The 22,071-nt window shown below is 24.6% G+C and overlaps 9 protein-coding genes across 9 annotated transcripts; all 9 read right to left on the bottom strand.

Annotated features, from left to right (window-relative positions):
• Positions 1–1,341: 1,341 nt before the first annotated feature.
• On the bottom strand, positions 1,342–1,962 carry OCT59_018989 (uncharacterized protein; the record flags this gene model as incomplete). Its single annotated transcript, XM_025316323.2, has 3 exons — positions 1,342–1,663; positions 1,736–1,809; positions 1,882–1,962. The coding sequence occupies 3 exons, from the start codon at positions 1,960–1,962 to the stop codon at positions 1,342–1,344; spliced, it is 477 nt and encodes a 158-aa protein (XP_025180833.2).
• Positions 1,963–3,162: 1,200 nt separating this feature from the next.
• On the bottom strand, positions 3,163–5,452 carry OCT59_018988 (uncharacterized protein; the record flags this gene model as incomplete). The annotated part of the gene is made up of 5 exons (XM_025316324.2): positions 3,163–3,217; positions 3,280–4,444; positions 4,514–4,640; positions 4,724–5,061; positions 5,128–5,452. The coding sequence occupies 5 exons, from the start codon at positions 5,450–5,452 to the stop codon at positions 3,163–3,165; spliced, it is 2,010 nt and encodes a 669-aa protein (XP_025180834.2).
• Positions 5,453–7,748: 2,296 nt separating this feature from the next.
• On the bottom strand, positions 7,749–9,360 carry OCT59_018987 (uncharacterized protein; the record flags this gene model as incomplete). Its single annotated transcript, XM_025325544.2, has 1 exon — positions 7,749–9,360. Exon 1 carries the CDS (start codon positions 9,324–9,326, stop codon positions 7,749–7,751), a length of 1,578 nt encoding a protein of 525 aa, XP_025180835.1. The 5' UTR covers positions 9,327–9,360.
• A 2,463-nt stretch (positions 9,361–11,823) lies between these two features.
• OCT59_018986 (uncharacterized protein) lies at positions 11,824–12,054 on the bottom strand (the record flags this gene model as incomplete). The annotated part of the gene is made up of 1 exon (XM_066135738.1): positions 11,824–12,054. One exon carries the CDS (start codon positions 12,052–12,054, stop codon positions 11,824–11,826), a length of 231 nt encoding a protein of 76 aa, XP_066005001.1.
• A 496-nt stretch (positions 12,055–12,550) lies between these two features.
• OCT59_018985 (uncharacterized protein) lies at positions 12,551–12,772 on the bottom strand (the record flags this gene model as incomplete). The annotated part of the gene is made up of 1 exon (XM_066135737.1): positions 12,551–12,772. One exon carries the CDS (start codon positions 12,770–12,772, stop codon positions 12,551–12,553), a length of 222 nt encoding a protein of 73 aa, XP_066005000.1.
• A 1,635-nt stretch (positions 12,773–14,407) lies between these two features.
• On the bottom strand, positions 14,408–14,833 carry OCT59_018984 (uncharacterized protein; the record flags this gene model as incomplete). The annotated part of the gene is made up of 1 exon (XM_066135736.1): positions 14,408–14,833. The coding sequence occupies one exon, from the start codon at positions 14,831–14,833 to the stop codon at positions 14,408–14,410; it is 426 nt and encodes a 141-aa protein (XP_066004999.1).
• A 23-nt stretch (positions 14,834–14,856) lies between these two features.
• Positions 14,857–16,184, bottom strand: OCT59_018983 (uncharacterized protein; the record flags this gene model as incomplete). The annotated part of the gene is made up of 5 exons (XM_066135735.1): positions 14,857–14,943; positions 15,124–15,309; positions 15,388–15,614; positions 15,906–16,049; positions 16,112–16,184. The coding sequence occupies 5 exons, from the start codon at positions 16,182–16,184 to the stop codon at positions 14,857–14,859; spliced, it is 717 nt and encodes a 238-aa protein (XP_066004998.1).
• Positions 16,185–17,060: 876 nt separating this feature from the next.
• Positions 17,061–18,251, bottom strand: OCT59_018982 (uncharacterized protein; the record flags this gene model as incomplete). The annotated part of the gene is made up of 5 exons (XM_066135734.1): positions 17,061–17,070; positions 17,141–17,186; positions 17,249–17,459; positions 17,922–18,116; positions 18,189–18,251. The coding sequence occupies 5 exons, from the start codon at positions 18,249–18,251 to the stop codon at positions 17,061–17,063; spliced, it is 525 nt and encodes a 174-aa protein (XP_066004997.1).
• Positions 18,252–18,359: 108 nt separating this feature from the next.
• Positions 18,360–21,431, bottom strand: OCT59_018981 (uncharacterized protein; the record flags this gene model as incomplete). The annotated part of the gene is made up of 7 exons (XM_066135733.1): positions 18,360–18,583; positions 18,656–19,089; positions 19,384–19,499; positions 19,572–19,951; positions 20,037–20,414; positions 20,754–20,919; positions 20,991–21,431. 7 exons carry the CDS (start codon positions 21,429–21,431, stop codon positions 18,360–18,362), a joined length of 2,139 nt encoding a protein of 712 aa, XP_066004996.1.
• Positions 21,432–22,071: the final 640 nt, after the last annotated feature.

Here is a 22,071-nt window from a genome sequence, read left to right as displayed (position 1 = left end):
TATTTAATTAGTCAGTCTTAGAGCAACATAATCATCAGAAGGATAAAATAAACGTAGATCTACAAAATAATACACGTGAAAAAACTACACACTCGTGACGATATACGAGTGTGAAAAATTTAGAGGAATTTTCAATAGTATAAAATAGTGTTTTCTAAACACAACATAGTTTTTTTAATAGTAAAAAATAATGTAGTTAATAGTAAAATTAATAAAATTTTTCACTTTATTTTTTTCCTACCTTTTCTTTACTCGTATATTTTTCTGGTATTTTTATACATTATTATTTTTTACTTGCACTAAGAGTCGAATTGAATACATTTTATTATTTTTTTTACTTACACTAAGAGTACCTCACTATTAATTACATTTTATTTATTTATTTTTTTTACTTACACTCAGAATCGAACTGAATACCTTAGTAATAGGCACAAGAACATTTCTTAGTTCTGGTAATTCAGCTTAACAAGAAGTTTAATTGTTTGTAATTGACTGAAAAAATTATTGAATTTTATTTTCACATTCCTACAAAAAGTTTTATGCCAAATTTATATCATTGGTTCGAAATTAGCTCAAATTTATGCAAAAAATAATCCAAATTTAAGCCAATCTAGAGCCAATTATATATGGATTTGGTATAAATTTACTATGAACACTTTTTATAAGGCATAAATTTAATATTAAATTATCAAATAAAAAAAAAAATTATTGATACCATATTCTATTTATTTAATATAAAAAAGCAAGTGGAAACAAAGTCCCTCATGTAATGACAATATTTGAAAGTCTAAAAATTTTTTCAACTGTAAAACCACAGGTTTTACTAACTAAATTAAAGTAATAAATTATTTCTAACAAAATTCAACATATTTAATATTATCAAACAATCAATACGGATATTCTGTAATAAAATTTGTCTTATAAGTAAATTTAATATTATTATTATTTTATTGACATTTGATAACCATTTTTTTTTGATAGCTTCTTTAGAAAGATATATATTTAAGCAGGTGTACTGTAGTAAAATAAATATTATTCAATATTTTTTAAATAATTTGAAAAAAAAACATTAACTGAATGAGTTTTCACTTTCCATATCATTTTTTTATTTATTTTCATATCATATTAGTAAGATTAATTACATAAATAATACATTATTTAATGAAAAATTATCAATATAATCAATCTTTTTCTTTAAAAAAAAAAATCAAATTAATAACTTAGAAAATTTAAATAAATTTATTTAATATATATTAATTGATTACAAACTGGACTATTTAATAATACATAATTCATAATTCCAGTGATCAAATTATAAAACTAACATATAAATATTAAAAATTATTTAGCTTGTATTTCTTTCAATAATTTTTCTATCTCGTCTAATTTTTTCAACTTATCTAAATTCTCACAATAAGATTTTTCTAATTTTTCCAACTTATCTAATTTCTCTAATTTCTCATCTATTTTTTCTAATTTTTCTAGTTTCTCTAATGCTGATAATTTCTCCAATATTACCTTATTGTCAATAGGATTATGTTTAATTTGAAGTTCTTCTAATAATTTTTCTTGCATCTTTATGAATTCCCTATTATCCCATTCACCCTCTTTAATCAATCTTTCAATTTCTATTCGAGTCTTATCAGCATCAGCATAATAATGTCTTGAAAATAAATTTGAATTAATAAAATTATGACATTATATTTTTTTTAAAAAAAAAAGTAAAATTACATACATTACTTCAGGAAACCATTCTTGCCAACGTCTCTGATGTGGTAATAGGTAAAATAACTCAATCTCAGCCAAAATCTTTAAAAATAAAATTTGAGAAATATTAGTACATTTATAGAGAATAGAATGATTAATATTAATATTATTTACTTCTGCCTTCTGTATCAAATATGAGACTCTATTATTATCTTCTTCAATTGCATTGTTGAGCAATCCAATTAACAAGTTCATAAGATATACAACAACCAAGAGGGAAAATAAAACAATCAATATTGCAATTGATGGATTATCTGCATATGACCAATTGGATAATGCACTTGAATCACCTATTGATAAGAAAGAAGAATTGCTTAAAAATATTAGAAAATACTTATATATATAATTATGAAAGATTTAAATATACTGTACCTGCTAAAAATAAATATATAGCAAAAAGAGAAGTTCTAATATCTATAAACATGTTTGTATTTTTATCAGGTGTTTGAATTATAGTAAATGGATTGGAGTTTATATTTCCATCATTATCAGTTACTTGACTATAACTAGGAGCTAAATTCCAAGGATTATTCGGATCATCATTATTTGTATATTGTTTAAGTGAAAATTCAGATTTTGGTGATAATAAAATAAAAAATGCATGTGCAAAACTTATTACAATAATGAATATGACTACTAAAAAAGAAAAAATCTTTTTCCCAACACTAATAATAATTGCAAAATATACACCAAAATATTAAATGCCCTAAAAAATAACAAAAACTTTATATCCAAAAATAAGCATGAAAAAGAAAGCAATTGAATTAGATAATTATTGTTCTTATCATTTGTTTGAAGCCAATAAATAGAAGTGTAAATTGAAAGTACATAAGCAATTATATCTGAAATATTAAAATGTTATATAATTAATTTCATTTTCTTAAAATATTGTAAATTTAATAAATTAAACATTTATATTTACCAAAAATATTCCAAAAATTATAGAACCACTTAGTAATATTATAAACAAATTGACGAAATTCAAAAATCAGATGAATAAATCCAAGTATAATCGAAGCAATAAAAAGTTGTTGTCTAACTTCTTCATTGATATATTGCTGAGGTATTGTTGCAGCAGCAGTAAAGCATCCAAGTAAAGCCATAAATAAAATCCAAATCATTGCGTAATAATATTTTCCATAAGCATTCCATTTAAAATTAAGTAATGCTTCACCATTCCATGTTTTATAGATATTTCTATTTATTGATTTAGTAAATGGACTAGATTGAGGTCTAATTAATTCTAAGAACCAATTATAATCTTTTGGATAATTAACAAAATTAATATAAGGAATCATGAAAGTAATTGTTGGTGTTGTTGTTGTTATTTTTTCTTGAAAATATTCAAAAATTGCAACAGCAGCCGAAGAAAATGCATCTGAAGTATAAATACCATTAATAAAATTGTATTTTGATAAAATATAAAATGTAGCCAAATAAAGGGGTAAAGCTAAAATTATTATTAAAACTTGAATAATATTATATATAATGTACAAAATCAATATTGTATACCTATGTGTTAATAAATTTAGATAACCAAGTGTGCAATAAATTTTATAATAGTATTTTGTCCATAAAAGTGATTTTGATAAATTAGCTATTTGAGGGGGGTGAAAAGAATAATAAAGATGTAAATTTTTATTTTTATGCTCTATAGTATAAAAAGAAGAATCTATTATCATATTCGTTTCTGATGAATATTTTAGAATATATTCTGGATAATATTCATCTAGTAATGGCATTGCAGAAGTGATAATGCTTAAAAATGGCTTATTATTCATTGGATCCTCTTTAAAATAAGTCATACATTTTTTATAAATATCATCAATTAATTCTAATTTATGTTCTTTAATCACAAATGTTAATAATTCAACTCCATATTTCAAAAGGCTTAACTTATTATTTATTAAATCTGAAACCCATCCATTTAATCTAAAACTGTCATAATTTGGTAATGGGAAAGTAGATTTTGAAAATATTCTTTCGTTATGTTGAAGCATTTTCAGATATGTTTTGTTTTTGCTACCGATATAATATCTATAATAATCAAAATCCATAAAATAAAAATAGATTAAAGGAATAGATTTGTTATTTTCACAAAAAGTATAAATAAGAATACCAAATGTTGTCAATATAACAATATCATTATTAAATAATGAGCTCACAATTAAATCATGATTGTTGTTATACTTAGGTCTATAAGGATAATTCTCAATTCTCGTGCTAATTAATTCCCATTTAGTATTAATTTTTTTGAAAACTTCTAGTTTAATTTTATCATGATAGGCATATATTTCCCATTTAATCAAATTTTCAATTGATTCAGTTATTAATTTTTTTTTACTTGTGCATTTGGCATTTTGAAATAATGTAGATACAGTATCCATATATAGATGGACATTTGAGAGTTTGTAAGTTGTCTTGTCATCATCATCACATTCAATAACTTTAGTTTTTGACATATTTTCGTAAAATTTAGATTTCCAAACACGTTCATTTAGAATTCCAAACACAAACATTGCTTGCTCATCAGTTGGTTCATCAAATAAAGTTTTATTAAACCTATTTTTGTATTTACTATTCCAGCAATATTTGATTTTTTTATCTGGTGTATTATAGAATAAAGAAGGTAAAAGAAATAAACCAGTATGATTCATAAAATTATAAAATTGAATATCTAAATAATAAATAGTGATTTAATATGATTAATAATTAAAGTATAAATAAAATTTATTAAATTAGTTACCATCATTTATATCCAAAGTAACAATAGGAATTCCCAATTCGATTGAATAAACGATTATTTTATCATTGACTTTTAAAAAAATAAACTTTTCATCATTATTGAATATCCCGATATTTTTTGTTCCAAACTAAAAAAAATAAAAAATATTTAATATATTTAATTATAATTTAACATCAATTGGGTTGGAAATAATTTTATAATATTCATTACCTTATTCTTATCCTTATTATTAACAAATATTTTTACACTTTTTTCAGTATTAATATTCCATTCACAAATGTAATCATTTGAAAACAGATAAACTTTATCATATTTTGATATACTTATTAATCCATAATCTTTAGGTATCTCGTAAAATCTCTTACATTCCCATTTGTTATTTTTAGTTTGTGTGGAATAAATCCAAATAATTTTATGTTCGTAAACTAAACTATATAAAATAAATTCACCTTTTAAATTAAAGGTACAATACATTGATCTAACTTTTCTATAAAAACTTAATGTAATTTTATCTTTATTATTCATATCGATTACATCGATTTTATATTCTACAAAAAAAAAATATTAAATAAGTATCAATCACCATAAGTTTATAATTACATAATATTACTTACTATCATAATCATAAATTCTACATAGTTTCTTGTCATCAGAAACACATAAACTTATGGTTCCATAACCAATTTTAATAGTTTTATCAAATTTAAGTTGAACCTTATCTATATTTTCAACATTCCAACCAACAATTGAACGATCTTCTTCACTATAAGTAATAAGGTAGTTTTCATTTGGTGATGTTTCTATCCTAGTAATAGGTTTACCGTTATGTGGTTTATCATCGACATCATCGAAGGTAAATATTTTATCAACATCATTTTTATCAACATCATTTACATCAACGTCATTTTTATCAACTTCAATTTCGATTACTTCACTCATTTGGTAATTACTTATAAGTATATAAATTTATTTCCAAAGAAATTATTTTTTTTTTATATCGTCCATTTGGCGATTATATACTTTTTATTATTTGAAACACGTGTGTAAATATGCATGGCTGTTGGCTGTGCGTAAAATTCCAGAAAAAAAAAATTGAAAAGTTAATCGAGTTTTTTTATTTTGAAACACATGCGTAAATATGTACGTAAAATTTCAGCCTCTTGCAGAAAAAAAAAAAATATTTTTTATTATGAAAAGTTAATTGAGTTTTTTTTATTTTGAAACACATGCGTAAATATGCATGGATATACGTAAATTTTCAGCCTCTTGAAGAAAAAAAAAATTTTTTATTGTGAAAAGTTAATTGAGTTTTTTTTTATTTTGAAACACATACGTAAATTTGCATGGATATACGTAAATTTTCAGCCTCTTGCTGAAAAAAAAAATTTTTTATTATGTAGAGTTAATTAAGCTTTCGACATAAAAAATTTTTTCATCGTAAATTTTTTTTTTTTTTGTACGTGGTTGTACATACAGGTATATATATAAGGAAATCTCAAATGAAAATATGTTTGTTAAAAAAATGACAAATCTGTTTATTTTAAATTATTTATTTATCTTCAAACTATAATATAAAACATAAAAAAAATTATACACACCGCAACTAGTAGTCTTGTATTAAAAGAATTACCTAGTAAATCTATTAGTTGTGGGGCGCAGTATTATATTTAGTTTTATATAAATAAATAGAATATTATTTTGTGTAATGTTACAAATGTAACATCCGTTAACTAAGTTCGGAGTATTACTATAATAAGAAAAGGAATTGGAGATCAATTTTTACAAATTTTCAGTTAATATTTATGAAAAGCGGAAACCAACGTTTTTCAAAAGGTATTCATTAAAAGAAAAAGGTCTACTAATAGCAAATTTTATCAGAACAAAAATTGGGAGTCGTTAAAAAGGGTAAACCAAAAATCATTTTATGAACTTTGATGAAAATCATCTATTATCTATTATTTTTAAAAAAATTCATATCGATCAGTAACGTTTAGATCACCCGTATAAATAATTTTTGGATTGCGCCTTATTTGTCCCGTGATTGTATAACAGGTTTGGACATCAGATCTTAAAAAACGGAAAGGATACTTAAATAGGACTTTTCCATTAAATAATTAATTAGCATAATTTCCAACCATGTCCTAAATCTATTAAATATTTAATAAACCCGCCAGAATTGCTTAAATATTTTGTTGTTATATAGGTTGTATTTGGAATAATAGAATACAGATTTAAATAACAATAAATTCGCTGAAATGGCACAATTTGCTTGTTTTAAAATATTGTTAGTTGAGAAACAAATAGTTTTAGAACAAATATCTCTGTTAGTTTTCCATTGTAATTATTATTAGTATGAAATGTTTCTATAACATATATACAATTATTAGATGATAGAATTTCTGTATTCTTAACTTTTTTCAAATCTACAAAAGAATTTAATAATTTTATCTATTTTTCACTTGAAACCAAAGTAATAAAATTATTATAATCAATGTAAAATTTTTATTTGTATAATTCTATAACTTGATGACATTAGAGAATATAAATAAGAAAAACCATTATTTGATATAAAAAGAGTATAAGATAAAAATAATAGGAAAAAGTTTATAATAAATAATTATAAACTTTATGTACTAAAGTATGGTTATAAGTATTGTGCGGTGGAATTTTCTACTATTCAATTCCATGACTCATTTCCAAATATTAGAATCTATACATCCATTACTACTAATTAATCTGATAACTAAATATATTGCTAAGTCTTCTTGTTTAACTTCATATCAATATGATTTTTGAAACCTATCGCCTGGTTTAACGTATTTTTTCCAGTAAATGAAGAATTTTATATTATTCTTTAATAAAGAATTACTAAATATAATAATTAGACATGTATTTATTAGTCTTAATTTGCATAATAATGGGGTCTGATCTAAGATCAAGGTTAGAGATTTTTTTTTCAAAATTGAAATTTTTACTGCATTATATTTTTTGATATGACTAGATTAAAATACAATAACTTTTAAATTTTAGCTAAAAAATTTTTTTACCTTGATTTTTCTAGATCAGACCCATTATATTGTTTGCTTTTATTCATATTAAATTTTCAGATCATAAAAATTTCTCAATAAACTACAAAAATAACAAATAAACATATGTTTTTAGAATAAGAAAATTTATAAAACAATTTTATTTATAATAATGTTCATATATAATACTTTTAAATTACTACAAATTACTAGTAAGTTTCTTTTATATAATTATAAACTCCCATGATTGAATCATTATAATTTTGCAATTTGATGTTATATGACCCAAATTCCTCCACTTCATCTTTCAAATAAAACAAATCCTTATTATGAAATGATGCATTTTTATGAAAAGAATTCTTAATAGCCAAATACTTGACTCTTTTCTTTTTCATAATATATTTTTTTACATAGGGTAAAATATCATCACCATCCTCATTGTTGATTAACAATTTCTTAATAAAAGTATTTTTAGAACTTTCTAAAAATAATTTAAAATTACTTGCTTTAATGTGAAGAGTTAAACTTAAATATTCTAATCTAGAAGGAAGAATTTGTCCTAAATCTTGCAATATGATTGAACTATATTTGATATATTCAATAATATTTCTTAATATTACTGGTTCAAAGATATTAATAGTAAGATAATTAAGATTTTGTTTAATATTTTCAATTAAATTTAATGCTGGATAAATAATTTGATTATTATATTCATGTAAATCAAGTAATTTGATATTTTTACAATATTTTATAATTGATTCAATTAATTCTTTTGATAATGGATCATGATTAGATCTAAATCCGCAACCAAGATTCTCTAAATAAGCACCATATTTTTGTAATAATAATTGTAATGATTGATCAATTTGTGATCTATCATTTATAAATAAAGATTTTAATTTAAATGGTTTGGATAAATTAATAATTTGTTGAATAAAACCAGTATTTATAGGATAACAATGAAAAATATGAACAGATTCCAAAACATTTAATTGTTCCAATAGCTTATCCAAATTAATTATGCTTTTAAAATTAATGGAATATAATGTAATAGTATTTAAAGTATTTGAACAATTAGAACCTTTTGATAACAATAATGGTTGATATGAAGGAAAATTGGTGTGATCTAATACAATTTTTTTAAGATTTCGATGTAAATTAATTATTTGTGATATGCGATCTTTAGTTAACTTGTCCTCATTAGGATTATTGTTGAAATATAAGAAACCAGGAGTTTTACCATTATATAGTTTTAAATATTTAATATTATGAATGAAGTTCGTATTTTGTAAAATTAACTCAATAATTTCATTATTAATATAAGAAAGATAACCATGATGAGTTAACTCAATTTCAAGAGTATGTAAATTTACGTCATTTTCAATAAATATTTTAAATAATGATATAACTAGTTTTTTACTTAAATTTAAATATGCTTTAGCCCACCTCCCAACAGAAGAAATAAATTCCTGTGTATTCAAATATTTTATAAAACTAGGATAATTGAAAAGTGTATTAGAAGGTAATAATTTATCAATATCGTATTTATTTAATTCAGTTTTTAGATCATCATTTAAATTTAAATTATATAAGTAAATTTCAATAAAGTTACAATTTCCTGTAGAAATTGAGAATGGGTTTTCCCATAATAATGGAATCGCTAAACGATACCATAATCTATTAACCAAAATACATGAGTGTAAAGTTGAAAAATCATTCTGAAAATATTTTATAATTTCATATGTTAATTCAGGTAATTCTCCTGAAAATATTTTTGAACATGACATATTGTAAGCAAAGGAGAGAAAAAAATGTATAAGTGTATGACAAATTACGTACTGGGCAAATTATATAATTTTTCGGAATGGTAATTCCGATATGTCGCACAACTTACGTCAATTAATTTTGTGTAACGCGTTTAATGATACACATCATAAGAAAAAAATATTATTATTTATCGGAACCCTATACATACTGTATAAAGACTAGAACTTTAACAAAGAATCGATTATTTGTATAAAAAAGAAAAACAAAAGTATAATAGAAAATTAGACATGAATTCAATAAATTTAATTTGCGTAAATTATGATAAGTCAAATTCCCAATTTTTAGAATAGTTGTGAAATTGTCGTAAATTTGTTAGAAAGTAAATACCTTTATTTATAAAATTTCTAGATATTTTTATTTTATTATTATTTTTTGTAATAATTGGTTGCATAACATATAAGGGTTTATTATCCGGAAGACACACGTGATGATACAGTAACATAACCCTATAAAAAAATTGGATACGTTTTTTATAAAGTTTTTGTACGATTTTTTTCCTTAGAAATAACGTATCATAATAGGATACGGAAAAATGCACAATTCCGTATCACTAAAAATATGGTTTGGATACGGAATTTGCACGGAATTCATATGGAATTTACATGATTTGATCACTGATTTTATCACGAAATTTATACGATTTGGTCACTGAATTTACTATTTGTATTACAGTTTACTATAATTATATTTACATAAATCTAATTTTACTTTATTAAATTAAATAAAAAATAAAAAATAAACAAAATACAAATACATTATGAAAATTCCTCCTTATTAAAACCACCTATTGCAACCAAAATTATCTATAAGTTCAGGTTCATTTGGAGTCAAACAACCTAAAAAAACAAAAAAAAGAAACATAAGAACTTCTAACTTAATTGGAAACAAAACCCCCCCTTCATATAGTATCTGCAATCGTCCAAGTCACCAAAGGTCAGCATTCCTACAAAAAAAGAAAGAGAACTCCAGAATGTCTGACCTACATAAATGAAAAGAATTATGAAGCATCTGATGAAAAAGAAACCAAAACAACAAAATAAATCCAAAACTGACCTACAAAAAAAGAAGACTCTGAAGCAACAAAACTGAAACAACCTACAAAAAGAAAAGAATCTGAACCCAACTTACAAAAAAAAAAAAAAAAGAAAATTTGAACTGACCTAAAAAAAGAAAAAAATCCTAAACAATCCTACAAAAAGGAAAGGACTCCCAAACTGATCTACAAAAAAGAAAAAAGAAACTGAATCTTCTCACAAAAAAAAATCTGCTGGCCTATGAAATAAAAAAAGAGATAAATATAAATAAAAAAGAAAGGGGAATAAAGAATAAATCAAAAAAAATATTTTTTTAAAAAAAAGAAGAGTGGGAATAAAAGAATAAAATCAAAAAAAAAATTTTTTTTTAAAGGAGAGTGATTTTGAAAAAAAAAAATTTTAAAGTGAGGTACGAAAAAAAAAATTTTTTTTTAAAAGGGGGGGTGACGAAAAAAGAAGAAAAATTTAGAAAAAATAACAAAAATAAGACAAGAGAAAAGAGAAGGAAGGGAAAGACAGAAAGGAAGATCGGAAGATCAAACTCATCAAAGTAAGGGTTTATATATAAAAAACAAAAAACGTATCATAACAAAACAATAAACAATCACGTGATCTCATGTTATGATACGAGATTTTTGTAAAATTATTTTCTAAAAATATTAAGTTTAAAAATTCCGTATACATTCCGTATGATTAATTTTTTCCGTATACATTTCGTATACATCAGTTTTTTTAAAAAATGTTCAATTATTAAATATACGGAATTTGTATACGGAATCTATAGAAACGTACATAAAATGTATACAAAACGTATCCTTTCCGTATACATATTTCTTATAGGGTAAATTCACGTTCTTCGGCAGTTTCTGTTATTCTTGCTTTGATTCATTTTACTTTTTCGAATCTCTAATAGATTGATTGTTTATTTTATAGTAATGAAAAGTAGGTACTGGAGCGATTAAGCCAAGTAAAATGTAGAAATTCTTTATTATTACCTAGACTCTTAAAGTTTATTTATTAAATTTATACATCATTAATAAACAGCTTCTTAAACTCGAGAAATAGGAATTTCTCTTTTTCGGCGTGTGTCAATTTATTTCTATTGAAGTTATCTTATTAAATAAATTAAAGTTTTAGTGGGCTACTTTTTATACAATCCCAAATCTAATCTGAATTTAAAATTTGCAATCTACTAAAATCTATAGAAAGTTCTGAACTGAGACAAAGTAATTTCAAGAACTTACCAGCAGCACACATAAACTGATATTTTTTCCTCGTATATGTACCATTCTCGCTTTTTGATTGACCGTAAAGTTACCAAACAGGCGTCTCATCCATATTAAAGATATCGCACATTTCTTGTATTACGGTCAGTCCTTATTTTCACTGTTCAATAATCCAGCTATACAATACATTTTCAGCTTCAGCCTTCAGGATATAGACCAGAACCAATTTTGTTTTTTTTGCCATTTGTTTCGGTTGTCCAGCAGCTCACGTTCATTTGGACCCAACATCTGATCATACTAATATTAAGATTAAAGTGGTTTGCCGCTACACTATAGTCATGTTTATAAGCGTAATTGATAACTTCTCTCTTAAACTCAATAATATATGAAGTTCGTTTAACTTTATGCTTAACAACTTTTGGTGGCATGATTTGTCTTTGGGAAAATTAAGTAGGTTTCGTGTAAGGTGATTATGATCACATTGTTCAACCTTTGTACAATAAATTAGATGATCATGTTATGAAAATTTGACGCAGCTTAATAAAAAAAAGCTGTAAGTTTCGAACAATATATTTATACCCAAAAATAAGCATGCCTATAATAAGGGGTTGCTTATTATTTTTGGGAGAATACGATTTTTTTTCTTTAAAATGATAAACTTTATTTATAAAGAATATTCCCGATATTTTAAAATAGGAATTTAATTATGTTGGCTCGATCAAAATTGAGTAACATTGATATATATAAAAATTTATAATTTGGGTCAACATTAATATTAGAAATTCTAGTTTTTGTCAGATAATCGTAGTGATGCTATACCTCTAGTTATTAGTATTGTAAGAAATTTAATACAAATCTAATTTAATACAATATAGACGCAAAACATCTGATCATTAAAGTAACCTATATACTAAAATGACCTCTTTAACTTGACTGCAAATTAAACAAAGAAAAATACCTAGAATAATTAGCTTCTCTAAATACAGAAAAATTATTATAATTCCATAACCATTGTTGCATCGTATCAAATATAAAACGATCTTTGACACGTTGAACAATACGAGATGATGGAATCAAAGTACGATCTCTTTTACTCGATCGTTTCATTTGTTGTGTAATACCTTTACTTCTTTCCCAAATATTCATTTCCTCGCATCGTAATACCCAAATATATGTTCTACTCAGAAATTTAACATCTGTTACAAAAGATTTAATAACATTCCTAATCTTTTATCATCAATACCCAAATATAATTGTAGTGATGCTAATTTAACTGATGGGTTTTAACAGAATTGTAATAAAGCAACAAATCAGCATTGTTGAAATTGTTTTAACTTATTAATCACTAAGATTACATCGGTAGAATCTTTTTCGGAATGATAAATTTAACAATGAAAAATATAATTTTATTGCAACCAAATTTTTATTTTATTTTGTTATTATTCTATAATGAAAAAAGTTTTGAATGTATACAAAAGTTAAATTTTAAACATGAGTTTTAACAAAGTATCATTTAAATTTTATTAATGGCTTTAACAATTGTAAAAACTATATAAATCTAAAGTAATAAATTCCAACATTTAGTTTTAGTTAAGTCGGCATTACTTGATAATCGTTAAGTAATAATATTTAGCCAATAAAATACAATGCACGTGATAAATTTAGTTGTCAATCATCGTTCAGTTCGTTCACGCGCATTAATAAACAATTTACAATATAACTGTTGTGCCCCAAGTTGATGATCTGCCCCAAATCAAAATTTCAATTTGGGGCGATCAAACTTAAAATTTCAAATCGGGGCAATACAATTTTATTACCCAAATTTTAAATTGGGGCAAATTGAGATATTAAGCCTGTGGTGCCCCAAGTTAACTATTGCTCAAATTTTAAATTGGGGTGATGGTCAACTTGGGGCACCACAGGCCCAATATCTCGATTTGCCCCAATTTAAAATTTGGGCAATAGTTAACTTGGGGCACCACAGGGCCAATATTTCAATTTGCCCAAATTTAAAATTTGGGCAATAGTTAACTTGGGGCACCACAGGCCTGATATCTATATTTGCCCAAATTTAAAATTTAGGCAATAGTTAACTTGGGGCACCAAAGGCCTGATATCTATATTTGCCCCAATTTAAAATTTGGGCAATAGTTAACTTGGGGCACCACAGGCCTGATATCTATATTTGCCCAGATTTAAAATTTAGGCAATAGTTAACTTGGGGCACCACAGGCCTGATATTTCAATTTGCTCCAATTTAAAATTTGGGCAATAGTTAACTTGGGGCACCATAGGCCCGATATTTTAATTTGCTCCAATTTAAAATTTGGGCAATAGTTAACTTGGGGCACCAAAGGCCTGATATCTATATTTGCCCCAATTTAAAATTTGGGCAATAGTTAACTTGGGGCACCATAAGCCCGATATTTTAATTTGCTCCAATTTAAAATTTGGGCAATAGTTAACTTGGGGCACCATAGTCCCGATAACTATATTTGCCCCAAATTTAAATTAAGGTTAATATAGTAAGACTTTAAGTTAGCTATTATTTTTCTATAAAATTAAAAATCTTAATTTCACTCTATACATTTATTTATATTGTTGCAATTTTTTAATTAATTTTTTTTAATCACTTAATTATTTAACATTTGAATCTTTTATTTTATATTTTAGTTGTTAATGTTTAAATATTTAATATGTCATAAAATTTATCTTAAATTTTTGCAATAGAAAACTTTATTAAAATTCCAAAATAAACAAATTATAATATCTTTTTAATTATTATAAAGAAGGATTATGACATGTTTTACCAGGATGACATCTAATATTACAAGACAAATTTAATTTCTTACATGCACATTTCATAGTACTACAATTTGTATTAGGGCATTTGCATTTAACTGAATTTACTTTACTTTGTAATCTAACTGCTTCTGTAACAGTTACTACCTTGTTTGGAATATTTGTTAATTCAGCCATTGAAGTTAATTCAGTTGATTCCAAACAATTTCCCTTATAGTTTACATTTAATGCTCCTGCAAAACATCCCAAATTGTAAAAGCCTTTAGGTTTAACTTTTAAAATCTTACAAGGTAAATGACTGCGTCCTAATTTTCCTTTATCTGCCTTTGGAATTTTAAGATTAACAATATCACTAACCTTAAATATATCTTTCTTTTTAACTTTTTTCTCCATTAATATTTTCATGTCATCTCTATATTTTTAGTTATTCATTTTTGCATCATCGCGAATATAATCATGAGATGATATAGTTTCTTTATGTGATGTTGAAGATGTTGAAGCTTCATTGTTTCAGACTAAAAAAATAACAATAAATAAAAATAATTAATTAAATATAAATTAAATATAATAATTAAAAAATAGAAATTATTACAACTCCCATTTTGTACATTATCTAGTTCATTAAGCCACTTGTTGAATTTTTTTTCCCAAATATTTAATAAAATATTATCAAATGAGTTTGTTTCGCGCATTACTTTTAAATCACGTAAACATGCTAAGGTGTCTCTTTTCATTACGCCTAATCTTAATTTATTATTATATTCAAACATGCCTTCCCATGATGCATTAATTTCTTCCCAAGTGATATTATTAATTTGTGGAGGTTTTAATTGAAATAATGTACTTGAATCAACATTAGATACTCGCTTAGGTTTAGGTTGCTTTATTAGTACAAATTGAAAAAAAAGTTTATTAAAATAAATGAAAAATTTAATCAAGAATATAACTTTTTTGTTTACCTTCTTAATATTTTTATTTTTGTTAAAATTGCTATTAAGATCGCTAAAATCTTCAGAATTTTCATCAAAATCATCAGAATCTTCGTTAAAATCATCAGAATCTTCAGTAAGATTATTAGAATCTTCGTTAAAATCATCAGAATTTTCATTAAAATTATTAGCATCTTCGTTAAAATCATCAGAATCTTCGTTAGAATCATCAGAATCTTCATTAAATATATCAGAATCTTTGTTAAGCTAAAAATCAAACATTAAAATTACCTGTACTCTCGAAAGAAATCTTTTTGCAACTATAGGTCTTGCTGCTAAGGTGGATTTGGACATAGTTCTGCGTGGTACACATAATTCACAATGATTCACAAACTCCTCTATAATTTTCTTTTTTACCCCATACCATTTGCTTCTTAATTTTTTATACAAATTTTTTTGTCCACAATGAACATTTTGTACATGTTCCAAACAAATTGTTTTATACATTTCTTCTAAGACTAATATTGGTAAAAAATTAGCAGATTTACCTTCTTTATCTAAAGCTGCTTTTGTTCTTTTATTATTATTTTTACATACAATAGAATCACCTCCAGTATTTAATAAAATGAAATTCTTTCTACACCAATAACGAAAGTCTGCATTCCATAATGTAGAAACAGGATCTAAAAGAACTTTTTTATTTCATCATAAAGGCGTCTATTTATAAATTGCTTTTCGGATGTTTTAGATTTACTGTTTTGTATAAATTTATCAATAAATTTATTAAAAGTATCTTTACTAATAAAAGAAAATTCTTCTGTTTTCATGATAAAAAAATTTTTTTAAAAAATTTTAGGGTGAAGAGACGTCAGAGACGCGAAAAAAAAAGATTGATAAAAAAAGAGATTAGTTTGTTTCACAAACAAATTGAAAGCCAATGATTTTTGATGATCATATAAGTCACATGATCAAAAATCAAAATTTTGGGCAATAAAATGTCTGTGCCCCATTTCGAAATTTCAAGTTGGATTGCCCAAAATTGAAATTTCAATTTCGGGCAAAATGAAGTTGCCCCAATTTCAAATTGGGGCAGATCGCAACTTTGGGCACAACATAACTACTCTTCACTATTTTTAAAACTCAATTTTATCACAGAATCTAGCATAGTTTATCTTTTGATCATGAAACATCCAGATTGCTGATTCAAATTCATTTGTAATATTATTAATTTTTATTGCAAATGAAATTCGGCATTATCTCTTTTATGTTGTTCTAGTAATTTTACAAAATTATCTGCATCAAAAACTTTATTTTTCGCCCCAACGAAAGATGTTTATCGTAGATAGACTATCCACTGATCATTTGACATTTTAGATATATGACTAGTACGACTAGTACAAACTACAACAAAAGTTAATAATGACCAACAATCAGTAGGTATTTATATGATTATGAAAATTTTGGTTGTACAGTTTGTCTGCGAAATGTGGTTTAGAATATTGTTAATTTCATTGCATATCATATTAAGTTTATTTTTTTTAACAATTTACGTTAAATTATATTCTTATAATTATTTTTGAGAAAAAAAAAGATAAACATTTTTAAAAAAAAGTTTAAGTAAAATTTTATATAATCACAAGCCAAAAGATTTTCTTAACACATGATATATCTTAATTTAAATATCATTACCTTATCTGACCTCCTCACAAAAACCTAAATATAAAAGATATAAAATTAATAATATTTTACTTTAAAAATGTATACCTTAATTATATTATATTACCTCTTAACATCTAAATTAACTAATTGAGAATCTTGGGTGTTTACTACTAAATCAATAAATTTAATTAGATTAATTATTTTAAATTCATGGCAAACAGCAAATCAATACCTTCATCAACTTTTTCCTCTTGAAGATACGAACTAATAATAGAGGAATTAACAGGCCTTGATAGTTTGCTAAATATAAATTCTCGACTAGTATATATAGCATCAGGATCTTTTTCATAAGATGTTGTAATATTTGGTATTTCTTTATCAGCCTCTTCAAATATTGTTTTAATTTCTTTTCCTGTATATCCAAAATTTTCTTCTTCTCGTGTCTGTTTAAAGTAATAAATAGAATCATACCAAAATTCTGTTATATTAAATAATTCATCAGCTGTTGGTCTTTTAATTGGATTGGCATTCGTACATCTATATGCTAATTTCTTATATATTTCAGGAGTTCCCTTTCCAAATTCAGGTCTGAGTCCATCACATATAGCTAGTGCTAAGTTTAAATTATGCTTTTTATTATAAAATGGTGGTTTTCCAAATGATAATTCGATCATAATTATACCAAAACTATAAATATCAGATGATGAAGTGTATGGTTCTTTGTTTAAAACTTCGGGAGCAATATATGGTAATACACCATATATTTTGTTATCTAATTTTTGTTCATTCGCTGGTTCAGATAATCCAAAATCTGAAATATATAATTCAGAATCTTTTCGTAATATATTTCCACTATGTAAATCTTTATGAAAATATCCCAATTTATGCATATTTTTAAGATCCACCGCTAAATCAAATAACCAGTTAATTTTATAATTCCATGAAATATTTTTGAAATTATGTAAAACAGTATTTCTCAAATTTCCTTCATTTGCAAAATCCATGATTATTATAAATTCTTTGGTTTCTGGGTCTTTTGTCATTCCATAAAATGTTAAATAGGTTTTATAATTTAAACAAATATCCCAATATACTTTAAGCTATTATTAAAATAAGTGAGTATAATAATAGTAATAATAATAATAATACACATATAAATAAATATACAGCACCTCACTCAAATACTCAGCTGATATATTCTGTGATCCATTTAACTTTTTTAAAGCCACTTTCATAGGTTTAGATTCTAATTTTTTCCAACTCTCTTCATTTAGTTTTTCATATTTCGATTTACCATCTATCCATATTGCAGTATATACTTTGGCAAAACCACCTTTGCCAATTTATTCTATATTTATAAGTTTATCAAATGGTACCCACTCAAGAAATTCAGGATTTAGTCTTTGTCTTGCATTATAAATTGAATCTTTAATAAATTTATCAATATTTAAGTTTCCGCTAGTCCATCCTTCTATTATACAGTATGGATCACATTCTTTGCACCATAATTTTTCAGTAAATGGGTTATTACAATAAGAACATATCTTATTATCAATCTGATTATCTTCTATTAAAGATCAAAATAATGAATTAATATAAGTATTTAATTATGACTAATACATTAAAGATATAATAATACCTTTATTATATATTTCATCAATGTATGAAGTAATAATAGATGAATTAACAGGTTTTGGCAAATTACTAAATGTAAATACTTGACAAGTAAGTTTAGCATCTGGATTCGATTCATATAAAGTTGAAATAGTATTTGGTATTTCTTTATCAGCATCTTCAAACATAACTTTGATTTCTTTTCCTACATACCCTAAAATTTTACCATTAAGAATATCATTCCAAAAATTTACAACTTGATATAATTCATCAGCTGTTGGTCTTTCAATTGAATTAGCATTCATACATTTATATGCTAATTTCTTATAAATTTCAGGAGTTCCTTTTCCAAATACTGGTCTAAGTCCATTACATATATCTGATGCTAAATTTGAATTATGGCTTCTATTATAAAATGGTGTCTTTCCAGATGATAATTCTGCCATAATTATACCAAAGCTATAAATATCAGAAGAAAATGTATACGATTCTCCATTTAAAACTTCTGGGGCAATATATGGTAATACTCCATATATTTTATCATCTAATTTTTGTTCATTTGTTTGCTCAAACGATTTAAAATCTAAAATCCAATAGTAATTATATTTTTGAAATACATTTCCACAATGAAGATCTTTATAAAAATATTTTAATTCATGTAAATATTTAAGATAAAATGCTAAATTTTGTAATAAACAAATTTTATCATTCCATAAAATATTCTTTAAATCATTTGTAAGAATATTTCTCAACCTTTTTAAATTTGTTAATTCTATTATCATCATAATTTTTTTAGTTTTTGGATTTTTAGTTATACCATAAAATTTAAATATAGTACCCTTTTTACTTGTATTCCAATAAAATTTAAGCTAAAATCATAAAAAAGTATTACAAGAACTGAATCAAAATTAAAAAGTATTTATAAATTTAATGAAACATACCTCATTTAAGTATTTAGGTGAAATATCTTGTGATTCATTTAAACTTTTCAAAACAATTTTCATAGATTTAAATTTACGTTTTTTCCAACTTCCATGTTCATATTCTGGTTTACCATCTATCCATATTGCAGAATACACTTTAGCTAATTCGTCCTCACAAATTTGCTTTATACCTGTAAATCTATCAAATGGCACCCATTCAAGAAAATAATAATTATAATCTCTTGCATTATACATTGTGTCTTTTATAAACTTATCAATATCGGGAAATTCACTTGTCCATCCATCAATCATATAATGAGGATCACATTTGTTACACCATAATTCTTCAGTAATCAGTTTTTCACAATGAGAACAAATTTCATACTTGTCCGAGTTATCTTTATAACATATTATAACAAAAAAAAATTTATAATAATTACTTAACAATAAAATTAACATTCAATTTTAAACCAAGTACAATACCTTTATTATCCATATTTTCTTCAAAATAGGAATTAACAATAGATGAATTACTAGGATTTGGTAAATTGCTAAATGAAAATATTTGGCTAGTATTTTTTCCATATGATGTTGTAATATTTGGTATTTCTCTGTCAGCTTTTTCAAATATAGTTTTAACTTCTCTATCAGCTTCTTCAAATATAGCTTCAACTTCACTTCCTTTGTAACCAAAAATTTCTCCATTAATAGAATGATACCAAAATATTAATATTTTACTTAATTCATCTGCTTTTGGTCTTTGTTTTGGATTAGAATTCATACATCTATAAGCTAATTTCTTATAAATTTCAGGAGTCCCTTTTCCAAATTCTGGTCTAAGTCCATTACATATATCTAATGCTAAATTCAAATCATATTTTCTATTATAAAAAGGTGGTTTTCCGGATGATAATTCGGCCATAATTATACCAAAACTATATATATCTGAAGGTGATGTATATTGTTTTCCATTCAAAATTTCTGGAGCAATATACGGTAATATGCCATATATCATATCATTTGATTTTTGTTTATTTGCTGGTCCAATTAATCCAAAATCTGAAATATAACCATTACGACCATTATAATATCTGTTATTAAAGATTAATATATTTCCGCTATGAAGATTTTTATGGAAATATCCTAACTTGTGTAAGTTATTAAGCCATAATGTTATATGACCTAAAATTCTAATTTTACCGCTCCATAAAATTCTGTTAAATTCATTTAAAAGAATACTTCTCAAACTTCCTCCATTCATAAACTCAATAATCATCATAAATTCTTTAGTTACTGGGTCTTTGGTCATTCCATAAAATCCCAAAGTAAAATTTTCTTCTAAATAAACATCCCAATGTATTTTAAGCTATAAAAAATTTTAAAATTAATGAAAAATAATTGTAATTTAAAATAATAATGAAATAATAATTATTATACCTCATTTAAATATTCAATTGACATTTCATGTGAACTATTCAATCTTTTTAAAGCAACTTTAATTGGTTTGGAATTTAATCTTTTCCATTTTCCATGTTCATATTTATACTCTGCCTTACCATCTTCCCATGTTGCAGAATATACTTTAGAAAATCCGCCTTCGCCAATTTGTTCTATATTTGTAAACCTATCAAATGGTACCCATTCAAGCCATGTTCCATATTTTCTTGCGTACATCGTATCTTTGATGAATTTATCAATATCGGGATTTTCGCTTGTCCATCCTTCAATTATTTTGTATGGGTCGCATGTTTTACACCATACTTCTTCAATAAACGGTTGATTACAGTAAGAACAATTTTTATGGTTGGGGCCTACTATGTCTGAATCACTTAATTCAGACTCTATTGGAATTTGAGTTTTATTATTTAATATACCCATTTTTTAAAAGGAATTATTTTTACAAGTAAAAAAGATTACAAAATTTTTGATGATCATATTTTATAACTAAATTTTCTTTACACGAATTGAAAATGTTGCACAAAATTTATTAAATGCAGGTTGGTTTTATTTTTGATTTGATTATCTTGATTACACAGATATTCAGGGCTGATTTTGTTCTCTGTACGCCTAGAAACAAAACAAATTTAATTAATTTGTAACAGACTTCGAAAATAGATTAAGGGAAACAAATACGAGCCAGCATTATGCAATGCTGGCTAGAATTATCCAAAAAGAAAAGATCTACTTGTTCTACGATTTCTCTCATAATATTATACAAGTTATGCCGCGTTACGTACTTATAACTAATATTATATTAAAAAACTCAATTCTTTTCAACGAAAAACTGCCTCACAAATTGATTTAAAAATTCATTCTTGATAAGACCATTATACAAAAAATAATGATGAGTGTAAGCGGCAAGTCAACAATACCAGATAGGCGGTTTTATTTAATTGATCGGTCATTATATAATTTAACAATTCTATTTTAAATAATTAATAGAACCTCAAATTGGCTTGTTTGAAAGAAAATTAAATGATGGTTCGCTGATGGTTTGTCATATATTTTACTTATTATT

Source organism: Rhizophagus irregularis, chromosome 28 (genome assembly GCF_026210795.1).
Source record: "Rhizophagus irregularis chromosome 28, complete sequence".
NCBI classification, from domain to species: Eukaryota; Fungi; Glomeromycota; class Glomeromycetes; order Glomerales; family Glomeraceae; genus Rhizophagus; species Rhizophagus irregularis.
Note: the sequence above shows the minus strand (reverse complement) of the source record. Positions and strands in the feature narration are given on the sequence as shown.